General features: G+C 32.9%; 1 protein-coding gene across 5 annotated transcripts; it reads right to left on the reverse strand.

The window, feature by feature from the left end:
- Nucleotides 1-1,552: 1,552 nt before the first annotated feature.
- Nucleotides 1,553-12,405, reverse strand: LOC111705344 (ubiquinone biosynthesis protein COQ4 homolog, mitochondrial). 5 transcript variants are annotated; one of them, XM_023477847.1, is made up of 11 exons: nt 12,342-12,405; nt 12,052-12,115; nt 7,610-7,684; nt 7,153-7,215; nt 6,903-7,071; nt 5,726-5,829; nt 4,524-4,667; nt 4,161-4,241; nt 2,756-2,890; nt 2,578-2,631; nt 1,553-1,807 (listed from the first exon to the last, which is right to left on the reverse strand). In XM_023477847.1, exons 5-11 carry the CDS (start codon nt 7,068-7,070, stop codon nt 1,693-1,695), a joined length of 801 nt encoding a protein of 266 aa, XP_023333615.1. In that variant the 5' UTR covers nt 7,071; nt 7,153-7,215; nt 7,610-7,684; nt 12,052-12,115; nt 12,342-12,405; the 3' UTR covers nt 1,553-1,692. The 5 variants fall into 5 exon arrangements, with proteins under 5 accessions (XP_023333615.1, XP_023333614.1, XP_023333613.1 ...); XM_023477846.1 differs by lacking the exons at nt 1,553-1,807; nt 2,578-2,631; nt 2,756-2,890; ... (4 more) ...; nt 7,153-7,215; nt 7,610-7,684 and adding exons at nt 7,727-8,236; nt 8,396-8,472; nt 8,854-9,024; ... (1 more) ...; nt 10,670-10,795; nt 11,721-11,906; XM_023477845.1 differs by lacking the exons at nt 1,553-1,807; nt 2,578-2,631; nt 2,756-2,890; ... (4 more) ...; nt 7,153-7,215; nt 7,610-7,684 and adding exons at nt 7,727-8,236; nt 8,396-8,472; nt 8,854-9,024; ... (1 more) ...; nt 10,670-10,795; nt 11,721-11,913.
- Nucleotides 12,406-12,964: the final 559 nt, after the last annotated feature.

Consider the following 12,964-nt stretch of genomic DNA (forward strand, 5'->3'; position numbering starts at 1 on the left):
AACCCTGCGAATGACTGTGGTAAATATGTTTAAATGTTATTTTCATTCTACTCAATGTTTTCAAGAAAAAGTTCTAAAATATTTATTTCTTATATTCAATATGTATCCTTGAGAAATATTTTTGTAAGTAATCGTATGATAAATATTGGGCTGTTCATGGTTTTTTAATGCCTGAGGGATACTTTATTTGTTTCTTGTACCCTCAATGCTTTTTTCCATGAGAAATAAATGTTCTTTGTTCATTAGACTGAAGCTGTCAATCTGTAATAAAAGTTCAAGCCCTACCCTGTGTATTTATTCAACATGAGGAGGATTGAGCAACGGAGTGCTTACGGTTCGGTTCAAAGAAGTTCTACACAGTACTATTTTTATACAAACTAGGGCAACGCCAGTTGCGAAACAGCAATGTAGGTAGATTATGTGCATATTTCTGAATAGCTTATCAGACGGTAAAAGTGGTCCCCCCTGAATTTGTATGACTTAATATTAGTTCATTCCGGTCTGCATAATACAAATATCCCACCTTGGTCTTATTTGGAGTACCCTAATAAAAAACTCAGAAAACCACAAAAATTTCTTAAATTCTAGAATTCGATAGAAAATTACTTTTCAGATAGAACCTTTAATAGTTCTAGACATTTTTAGTCCTGTCTTGTCCCATCTGTAATTGAAAAATGAGGATTTTTTAAATCATTTTTTAATTTTTTCATTTTATTTGTCTTGATTTACTTTAGTAAAAATTTTAACTCTTGAAGATGAACTCTTGGAAACTGAAGGTTGTGGATCCATTTTCTTCATCCTATACAGTTTATTAATTTTAAAATCATAGAATTGGCAATGACAACATTATTCAATACTAGTGAAAATATTGATGATTTTAACAAAAACAAAAATGAAAATGATGATTATATCAATAATGATAATGATAATAATAATAATAATAAATAGTAATAAATAAATAATAGTTATTATAGTAATAATAATAATAATAATAATTATAGTAATAATAATAATAATAAACTGTATCCCTATCCATGAATTCCTCGTCTGTCTCCATGAACTGGTGGAAGGGTGAGTACTCCTCTACAGTACTGAACACTGTTCGGACATATCCTGACAAAATCTGAAGTTCAAATATTTGTTCATAAGTGAAACTTTAGTAGAAATCCGTTGATCCAAAAAGCAAATGAGACTTTTAGGGACGTCGTAAGTACTAACTCAGGCCTGAGAAAATGCAATGAAACGTTGTTTTTTGTTCTGAAAACTTATGGAAACATTTTAGAGCAATTAAAACTACAGCAATAAAATTGAATATTATTAGATTATGTTTTAAAATATTAATACTACACTTTAAACTTCCTTCCTAGATAAGAATATTGTTTTGAATATTTGTCGAATGATTCTCTGTCCAGAATAAATGCTAGATAAAGCGCACCCCCTAGACCCAGCAGTGCGTACAGGAAGTTATGATAGACACATGCGCCTGATTTGGGGGGCATCGTGTCAATCACTATTTTGTCCAAAACCGGTTTTTTCTTCTCTTTTTCAGGCATTTTTCTGAAACAAATAAAAAGAATGTTTCCTAGATAAACAAAAAATATAATATTTTTTGGTGCAAAATGACATGACCTCCATTTTCTTAATAACATATTTTGTTAATTTATCTTTCGAAAATTTGAGAGATTTGTTAAATTACTTCAAACTGGGAGGATGTTTAATATTTATTTCTTTTCTAAACTCTAGAATATCTTGATCCCATCTCTCCTCGTAGTAAATTCCAGGTAAAAACTTGGCGTCACGTCCAACCCTAAATTGGGAATTATGTTCAAGATCTTTAGACAAAAAAAGAGTTCGTACATAATACACAATGAACGGAATCAAATCCAGGTCTCCGTCTAAATGATCCTGAGCTGGGAACCTTTGTGTTGAATACTTATAATCCCGATAATTGAGCTCGATATAAACTCTGGGCTCTTTTATTTTTATTTTATTTATCACTTCAGGGTACATTTACACTGCAGATATCGAATACAGATTAAATTAATCTGCAGATTAACAGAATATGGAGATCAAGCATTGATCTCGATATCCACAATTCAAGAGTTCCCAGCTCTGATTTAATTGCAAAACAAAAGAAGAGTGAAGACTGGGGTCTGAACCATGAACTGTTTTAGTACACGATACAGCAAATACAAACCATTGTAAACTAAAAGATAACAGATAAAATGCATTCAAATTCGAGAGATAAATTGGAGTTAATTGTTCCATAAGATTACGGTTTAAACATAGATTAACTGCTGTGTTGCACAAAGCGAAAAAATTAAGTAGAATCAGAAATTGAAAAAATGTTCGTTCTAATTTTTTTTGTACTTCTTGAGGTTTTTACTTTAATGTTATTTCACTATTTCTATGTTTTCTATAATTAACTTTATCTGTTGTAACTTGTGTGATCACAGGCGGCTTAAGGGGTGGGGGTGGGGAAGGCAGAAAGGGAAGTGGGGGTGAGGGGGGTTTGTCTTAATAATTTATAGCCTCTTTAAACGAATGCTAAAATATGTAAAATCATATAAATCTTACTCTATTGCCCAGGAAAGTACTTCTAGATATTTATCTCTCTGCTTGGATTTAAATCTACAAAAATAAGACAATTAGTTTCTTCATAAATTTGAGGTCAACAGTTTTTAATCCAAAAATCAAGAACAGATTCAAAATCGCTCAGTTTTAAGTTCAAATATGCGTCAAATTGAAGATTGACCTGATGGGACCAAGAATAGCTCCACCCACGCACATAGGAAGGCGTGTCTGAACCGCCTCGACCCACTTGACAAGTACTTCACCCAGCATGTTTGTCGGCATACCCAGAACAGCATGCGTTAGGTCATGCGTCTCCCTAAAGCATGCTTCTATCATAAAATAAAAGTATTTCCTTTTTTAACTTAAAATGATTGTTGGAAATATCTAAGGGAAAAGTTTGATTAAAAAATGAATTAAGTTAAATAAATTACACGACATGACATTTTAACTGCTGAGAAATAAGTTAAATAAATTACACGACATGACATTTTAACTGCTGAGAAATAAGTTAAATAAATTATACGACATGACATTTTAACTGCTGAGAAATTATTGAAAATTAATTTGAGATGACAATTTGGTTCAATCATTATGGTGGGATAGTGCTAGCTAAGGCCCTAACTCTAAATCCAACCATTAGGTCATGTGACAAGTTCTATCTTTCTATCATAGGCCCCAATAAACAATATCCATACGTATATATTAAGTAATAAACCGCGAAACCTAAAACAGACAATCACACATTTTGTTAACATTTAACTGGTGTACAATTACATTCTGCTCATATTATCTATATCGTGTGTTTGCTAAAGTTTTTAGAACTCTCAAGATAATTACTTCAAGATTAATAATATCTATATCGTGTGTTTGCTAAAGTTTTTAGAACTCTCAAGATAATTACTTCAAGATTAATATTATCTATATCGTGTGTTTGCAAAAGTTTTCAGAACTCTCAAGATAATTACTTCAAGATTAATATTATCTATATCGTGTGTTTGCTAAAGTTTTCAGAACTCTCAAGATAATTACTTCAAAATTAATATTATCTATATCGTGTGTTTGCTAAAGTTTTCAGAACTCTCAAGATAATTACTTCAGGATTAATATTATCTATATCGTGTGTTTGCTAAAATTTTCAGAACTCTCAAGATAATTACTTCAAGATTAATATTATCTATATCGTGTGTTTGCTAAAGTTTTCAGAACTCTCAAGATAATTACTTCAAGATTAATATTATCTATATCGTGTGTTTGCTAAAGTTTTTAGAACTCTCAAGATAATTACTTCAAAATTAATATGATCTATATCGTGTGTTTGCTAAAGTTTTCAGAACTCTCAAGATAATTACTTCAAGATTAATATTTGTTCCCCGTTCAAATCTGCCCATGTTATCTATATAGGTGATAAAGGCATCTTAATCAGGAGTGACTGGGGTTTCGTGATTTGTTTTTAAACAGGTTTCGGGCCAAAATTTGAGTTAGGACCTTACCACAACCCTTACGGTCAGCAATAATCAACAATTTTATCAAAAGAATAACTATGTTTACTTAAAAAAATAATGCAACTTTCACATTTAAACTTTTACCTGTATCGTGTCATGACGTAGGCCAGCTGTGGGTCATCTACAAACTGTACAATGTCACGCGAATCTGGGGTCAAACTATACCTGCAACAGAATTCATTATTATTAATAATTAATCCTTTTAAAATAAAGGTATTTAAAACCATATTATGATAACTTCTTCACATAATTTTGACATTAAAAAATAGATAATAGAAATAAACAAAGATTTACCCCCCCCCCCCCAAGAACCATAAGTCCATAAAAGTTAAGAACTTTATGGCAAAAAAATCCCACTTTTTAGTCAAAGACATTCTTTGTATCCCCGTATAGTGGTTTACTAGAAGAAAATGAATTTGGTTGTTATGAGCTATAAAAAACGTTTACTTTTTCATAAAAGCGTGGTATACGCCTCCTAGGGACTGCGGCGGATGATTTGCCAGTGAGTTGAGGGTATCTCCGCCAATTCTAGGTTTATCTGCCAGTATTCGCCGCCCTTCTTCAGTTTCCTCTAACTTACTTAGCATGTACCTAGAGAAAAAATCTCTGTTTATCTGTCTTTACTCTTGTTTGATCGGATGTCTAATAATAACTCAAGAACCCCTTGACCGATTTGCCTCAAACCACGGGAACGTTCTTGTTTTGGTTTAAGAACTCTCTACAGTAAAAGTTTAGTTTCCCGGCAAAGCTGTGTTCCCAAGTTAGTTTATATTAAACATCTAAATGAACTTGACAAATGATAAACCATACAACGTAGACTGAAGCTAATTGGGTTTTTAACAATCTATCTAGGTACGGTAGTAGGTGTATATATCAATATGAGAAAGACAACATTATTCTTTTAGTTTAATTGTTAACAAGATTTTTTTAGAATTACAATTTTTCAAGCAATTAAAGAGAAACTTTTTTATAGTTTTGTTTCTATGTTTTTCTGTATCCATGCTGTTTAACAGCTTCATTGAAATCAAAATTAAAATCAAAAGTAACCTTCCACCGTATACAAAGGAATGCAATATGAAACCTAATTCATTCTGAGCCTAAAATTTAAGACAACGTATCCTGAATGGGATGAGACAATTTTGTAGATATTAATTTCTTGGTTTAAATACTTTTCATATAATTATCATCATCATTTTTTAATGCTTACATTGAAATCTACAAAAATGTAAATACCCCATAAGGGAAACACGGGAGTTGCATTCAACGATTGTCTCTAAAACTTCCGCCCCTGAGATAATTACTAATCCTTCCTAATTGGCATACTTTATCTTATACAAAGCTAGGTGGGAAAGAGACTATGGACAGATTGTACAAATAAACTTTTCAACTTGACGTCAACAAATGTACTCTATGACCTTAAGTGAGTTTATTTACCTATTGACCACAAGAAATAAAATGTACCTTTAGACCTCAAGAAAGCAAATTTCTACCTTGTGGTTAAGTAAGCAAATTAACTAATTAACCTCATTTATTCAAATGAACTTCTTGACCCAAAAGTGTTCAAATGTACATCTTAACCTCAAGAAAACAAATTAATTTATTTTTTGAACTTAATGTACTTCTTGAACTTTAACTATTTTGGCCCTGACCTAAGTGCTTGAGTGCCTGTGACCTCCCCATTGACCGCTACCATATCTGCTCTCCAGGGGTTGGAGAGGGCAATCAAAGCAGACCCACCAGCCAACAGTAGTTTCTAGATAGAAAGATAGATATTCATAAAATTTTTTTAAGATCTGTCATATATCTGTAGATATTGTGCACAATAAGTAATTTATCATGTGATTTTGCATCGTAAGATAACAAAGAATTAACTAACATTTGACTTTTCGATTTGAGTGCAAAATCTTATTGATAAATTAAGTAATTGTGACAGAAAGGTCCGGGCCTAATATTGTACCTGGAAACACGAGAACTCTAATGTCCAGGGTAGTGGTTCATACCCGTATCTTGTATAGTACCTGGAGGGACCATGTCTCTTCAGGTCCAGGGTAGAGAGGTTTAGGTCCCGTATCTATAAGGTACCTGGAGGGACGATGTCTCTATATGTCCAGGGTGGAGAGGTTTAGGTCCCGTATCTATAAGGTACCTGGAGGAACGTTGTCTCTATATGTCCAGGGTAGAGAGGTTTAGGCCCCTTATCTATAAGGTACCTGAAGGGACGATATCTCTATATGTCCCGGGTGGAGAGGTTTAGGTCCGTATCTATAAGGTACCTGGAGGAACGTTGTCTCTATATGTCCAGGGTGGAGAAGTTTAGGCCCCGTATCTAAAATGGTACCTGGAGGGACGATGTCTCTATATGTCAAGGGTGGAGAGGATCAGACCCCGTATCAAATATGGTACTGGAGGGACAAAGTCTCTATATGTCCAGGGTGGAGACGTTCAGATCCACGTATCTAATATGGTACCTAGAGGAACGATCTCTCTATATGTCCAGGGTAGAGAGGTTCGGACCCCGTATCAAATATGGTACCTGGAGGAACGATGCCTATATGTCCAGGGTAGAGAGGTTCAGATCATGTATATAATTTTGTACCTGGAGGAACGTTGTCTCTATAAGTCCAGCGTAGAGAGGTTTAGGTCCCGTATCTAATATGGTACCTAGAGGAACGAGGTCTCTATATGTCCAGGTCCCGTATCTAATGTAGTCCCTTGAGAGACGATGTTTTTATTTTTCCAGGTCCCGTATCTTATGAAGTACTTGGAGGGACGATATCTCAATAAGTCAAGGGTAATGAGTTTCAGATCCCGTATCTAAAATGGTACCTGGAGGGACGATGTCTCTATATGTCCAGGGTAGAGAGGTTCAGATTCTTCAGCAGTAAAATTATTTGAAGAACTGCAGAAGGGTCTATCTCGGCAATACCAACTAGGAGCGAACAGATTTTTTCCAAAGACAGACTTTGAGACATTTCTAGGAATAACACTACCCATCCTGCAAATTGAAGAAAATTTTATAATTTAAGATTTATTTCTGCAAAATATAAATTTTATTGATTGATCAATGATTACCCACCTGGATTGTTTAGGCCAATGCTAGATCAACATTTTGCTTTAATTCATTAAGCATCTTTTCTCCCTGAAGATAAAAATTAAAAGATCGGTCAAGAAGTTGAAGTTAAGATGATGATTGATAGTTGAAGTTCACCGACAGAAATTTTTGTAGAGAAAATGAATAAAAATCATCCATATATATCAACGGACAACGAAACAATGAAATTTGTTGCATTTTGGAAAATTTGTTGTTTGCTTTGATTAATCTGAGAAATAAGATGTTTGTTTATCTTCTTGTGATTTTTTACATTTTTTATTTTTTTTTATCGATTTTGATGGCTTTTATATCGTAAAATTGAAGAGGGTCAACCCAGACCGAAATATATTTTCAATAAATGTGGAACTAACATCTACTTTTTTACTCTACAGAGGTTTGGCCCATCACCATCACAGAATTTTAAAAAGATGAATCCATGCACCTGATAGAGCAGAGCTTTGATCTTATCCTCCTCCTGATGCGGAATATTCTTATTCTGCTGAAAATCTGCTCTCACCTAACCCAACCCAGTCCACTCATACATTTACATTTATTAAAATCTTGGGACAAAAAAAAAACTTAAGTCCGTATCGGAAAAATGTATTTTTAGACAATTTGATTACATTTGATAGATAACAGGACCATATGGGATTCTTTATCATAGCAGAAGTATTGCTTGAAGTTTACGGATATGTCTTGAACTCTGAGATCGTACAACTGCTCCTGGCTGGTCAGTTTACTCCGAAAGTAATCGTAAGCTGGTGCTACTGTGTCCAGAGCTTCAAGAGTGAACACAAACCTCTTCTCCAAGGAGATGAGAACCTCCACACTACGGTCAACCTGCCACACACTCTCCAGGTAGTCAATAAATGCGTCGGTAATATCATCATCGTAGATTATATCTCCAGCAACTATTAGATCAAAGTTCTCCATCAACTCAGAGTACTTGTTTTTTCTTAAATCGCAGGATTTTACTAAAATATCCATCTTTAGTAGAGAATTGTTTTTCAGGATGTTTTCTTTAATTCTTTCAAGTACACCAACCCCATCAATATCAGTAGCTACAACTCTAAAAAAATATTTTATATAAATAAAGTAATGAGTAAAAAAATCTTATATAAATAAAGTAAGGAGTAAAAAAATCTTATATAAATAAAGTAATGAGTAAAAAATCTTATATGAATAAAGTAAGGAGTAAAAAAATCTTATCTGGAAAAAATTAGCTTACTTTGCTCCGCAGAAGGAGGCAATTATAGCAGCCAATCCGGTTCCAGATCCAAGCTCAAGAATTTTCTTATTCTGCATCTAAATAGCAATTATAAATTTTTATTGACAATGTTAAGTTGACATTTTGGACGAGAGAAGTAATCGTTTGGAACTTTGGAGACGATCAGATTTTTCTATTCAGGTATTTGATGCAAACCGTCTAACTCAGAGTAAAAAAATAAAATTTTGATCTATGCATCATTTTTACACATTAAAGTAAAAAAATCACGTTAAAGGGACTGTAAGCGTAAATTCAAGGACAATGCCTGATTTACAACGATATTCTTGAAACCTTAAACTGGTCAAAAATGTCGAAAAAAATAGTTTCCCTGAATTAAAAACCATTTTATTTTTAAAAAGATAATAATTTATTATCAGAGTTAAAAGTTTATATTTTGAGTGAAGAATTGAAAAAAAAACCTTCTGATGATTGTGAAGGAAGTAGTCAGCAAGAAGAAGGCTCCCTCGCCATATCTGTTTACCAACTCCAGCCAGAGGAGTTGATAGGTCATGTTGGAGTTGGACTACTCCTTCATCATCATCTCCTCGTCTTCTCACAATTATATCTCCATCACTATCATACTCAGGTTCCTGGTATTGTTAAATCAGATGAGATGAGATCAGATCAGATCATTTGAGATCAAATCAAATCAAATCAAATCAAATCAAATCAAATCAAATCAAATCAAATCAAATCAAATCAAATCAAATCAAATCAAATCAAATCAAATCAAATTAAATCAAATCGAATAAATCGAATCAAATCAAATCAGACTCAGGTGTTTGTTATGTTTTTTAACGATCTTGTTTGTCCTACTAAACCGGTTGAAAATTAAAGATAAAATTAAAACCTCTACAGCAGACAGATTCTCAATATGAGCCCCTAGTCAAGATGTTAGGATATAAGAAACTGGCAACGTAGCTTAAAATGATTGCAGAGGAATCACCCTTTAAACCTTACTTGAAAAACAATGAAGTAAGGGACCCTTTTATGTGTCTTTCTTTGTAAAGCCGCGGCCATCTGTTGCATTTTTTATTGAAAAAAACGAAGATATCTCAATAATCGTTTTAAGTGACTTCAAATAAGTGTGACATGCCCGATTCACTATGGTACCCTTTAAACCATGATATAAGTAACAATATGAAAGATATTTTCTAGATTCACTATGTTTATTCGTAACATTTCCCTCCATTGTTTTTGAGACAAATTACTTTTAAAGCACATTTTAAAATTATCAAATTCCAAAGAGAAAATAATGGATTTAAAGATTTACCTGAAACTATATCTTAAGGGTACACTGTTAATAATTCTTTACCTTTGATTCCCAAATCCCTGAATGTGAAGAGAGTCCTGGAGGAAAAGAGAATCTAAACCTTGCCATGTTTTTTTCCTCTTCTTTAACCCAGTCACTGAACGTGTGAACTTCAGAGCAAAAATTATCACAACTTTCTAGATCCTCGATAATTGTTCGATTTTTCTCACAGGCCGCCATTTTTTTTTCACTTGGCAGCTTTTGAGTTGAGCTGAACTGGTTAACTTCCTCAGACTTACTTGAAGAATAACTCCAGTAACACAAATAAAGGACACCAGGTTAACTCATATGATTGACTTAAAATATGACTCCAGGTTCAAAAAGGACTCCAGGTTAACTCCTCGGATAGACTTGAAGAATGACTCCAGTACCAAGAAGCAGGACTCCAACCCACTGTCTTGAACTCAAACGTTCGTTACAGAATATTCTTCCAACTGAAAAAAAGGTAAATAATATTTAATTGATATTTAATAATTGTATTCGGCTGAATTGTAGAGTTGATGGACTACTTGTTTAATTTCTAACTATCCAACTATTAAAAAGTCAAGAACCAATATTCATCTTCTGTCTGTCTTATGAAATGTCGCTAAAATTTTGATATTTGTAACTGATTAAATTCTGAAAATGTGTTTTTATCAATTTTACACAATACACATATATGACATATTATCGTCATAAAAATGAAATAAAAACCTCAGCAACCTTTTTAACTACAAGAAAGGAAAGAAGATGACGGTTTTCTTGTTACTACAGTCAAATTCAGAATAAGCTTTTAATTAGAAATAAAACTTGAAAAATTTATAATCTGCAATTAATGATATGTTTCTGAAAATGTTCAGAGCTCACTTAAAAAATAGACTTTAGACGACTTTCCTCCCGAAAAATATTGATTATGACTTTTGATGATTGATGAATCTAATTACCTAATATATTGAAGAGTATTTTCCCTGTATTAACTGCTGGGACTACGAGGGATAGCGGGGCTAGAGTTAGGGTGTAGTAGTATACCAGGCTACCTAACTGGTTAAACCCCTGACAAGCAAGGTATCCTACAACAATAACAAAGAGAATTAGAATAAATCTTGGGATAAAGCATTTATCTCCTTTCTTATGCAGATCCACGGATTAATTTAATTGCTCTTCAATTTCCCGTTGTGGTCGTATCCTCGTCTGACATTTTTTCAATCACAGACTCATTATACTAAATCCATCTTAAAATCACTCATTAACCAACTTTGTGATATTTCAAGATGCAATACTCACTACTCAGTCAAATTTGCCAAAAATGTTATTGTAAAGCAGTTTAAGAATTCAACGCAAAACATATTAATCTTATGTAGAATTGAAAATGGTTTGAGTTTTTGAAAATCACAATTTAAAGGCCCTAAATATACCATTTAAAAAAGTGGTTTTGTCCGGAAGAGTCAATTGTTGTGGCACGGAAGGGGAAATATTGGAGGCTCATGGCCAGCTAATATGTGGCACGGAAGGGGAAATAATGGTGATAAAGTGAAAAAGTGATAGTTGCGCCCCTGGATGCGTCAAAGACATGCCTTTTAAAAAATCAAATAATTTCAAAGTCCACAAAATTGTATCTAACGAGGGGAAACAATTATGAATAGAAAATCTTTAAAAAGTTCATAGAACCAAGAATTAAAATAGTAACTTGAAGCTAGTTTTACAGTGTTACCCACAAAGAATGAGACTTCATAGACGACTGTACGGATATTATACTGTCTGTTTCCTTATATTCACGACTTCATGCAACTGTTAATTTTTTTCTCTCTTTGCCAAATCATTAATGGTATTAAAAGAATATATATAATGCAGAAGATTTAATTTAACCTAGGAGTCGTCATATTACATGAGTTTCTGGTCGTCTTTGCAGTCTCATTCTTTGTGGGTGACCCTGTACGTTTATTCACAACCAACTTACAAATCTTAAGGGAGAACTATTTATGGAAAAAATGCTACCTGGTGACCCAAGAAGAAAGATAAAATCTTGTATTAAATGTTTAGCCCAGAAACCGTCTCCTCTCTTCTGCTTAAGCTGTGGAGGAGAAAACAGTTTTATCAAAGCATCCGTAGAACCCCAGAGTAGTGAAGATAACAAGATCAGTCCGATACAGGATATATCCATCATTCATTCATCCTTTCATCCTGACAACTTTTCACTGGATACATTCACATTTGAATATTTTAATTAGTATAAAAACCTGCAGCCCATAAATCTAATAATACTTGAAATATTTAGGAATATAAAATAATGGACTTCAAATGTTGAAAAGTTTGAGCATGGACTGACCCAGTCGATAATTTCTTGAGATTGCTTTTTATCCGGTAGTCGGCGAGCAGTTCGGATAAAATTTCTGAAATTAAAAAAGTTGTCAAGTGGTAAATTGAAAATTGAAAATAAATTGTCTTTGTATTTCTGCAGAATAACCACTTGTATTTTTCACCCCATTGAAAAATCATTTTTTATTCCCAAGATTTTTCTGTTTTACTGTTTAAAAGAAATATATTTGCAGAATTGCAAACAATGATTGTTCTATTTCTGATAATTTACAGCAAGATATATAATTTTACTAATTTTACCTGTACTGTTTAATTACTTGATTTCTTAGCATAAACTGAGCAAGTGAAAGAGTAGGTCCTTTGCAATCACATTAATAATCATCATATTAAACCAATTAAACAAACATAAGACACTCATTCAGTAGAAATCTAGGCTAAGCCCTCCTCAAAAAATAACCGCAAAAGGCGGAAATAAATTTCCAGTGGATAAATGACACAATTAGAATAAAAGCAAAAAAACCCAAATTATTCTGTTTTGTATTTTCTCCATTAATTTTAAGATACAGAGCAGCTAGACCCCAATTCAGAGTTCTAAAATGTCATCTCCCAATTCCCAAGTTTATTGGGACACCCTGTATCCCCTGTAGTATGAGTGAGAAAAAAGAGATACTAATAATAATAATACTAAGAGCTTATTACACAATGATAAGTTTTGTCCTAAAACTGAATTCAATTTAAGTTTTAAAATTTTTAAAATGTAAAAAATTTCAAATTTCAAATAAAATTTTAGTTTTAGTTTTTAAAGTTAATGTGCCTAGTTTCCCCATATCATTCACTTAAAAACAACATTTTTTTCTGAAATACGTGAAATTTTGAACAAATTTTCATAAAAAATATTTTTTTAAATAAAATATAAAAAAAAA

The sequence above is a fragment of the Eurytemora carolleeae genome, unplaced genomic scaffold, assembly GCF_000591075.1.
Source record: "Eurytemora carolleeae unplaced genomic scaffold, Eaff_2.0 scaffold320, whole genome shotgun sequence".
NCBI lineage: Eukaryota > Metazoa > Arthropoda > Copepoda > Calanoida > Temoridae > Eurytemora > Eurytemora carolleeae.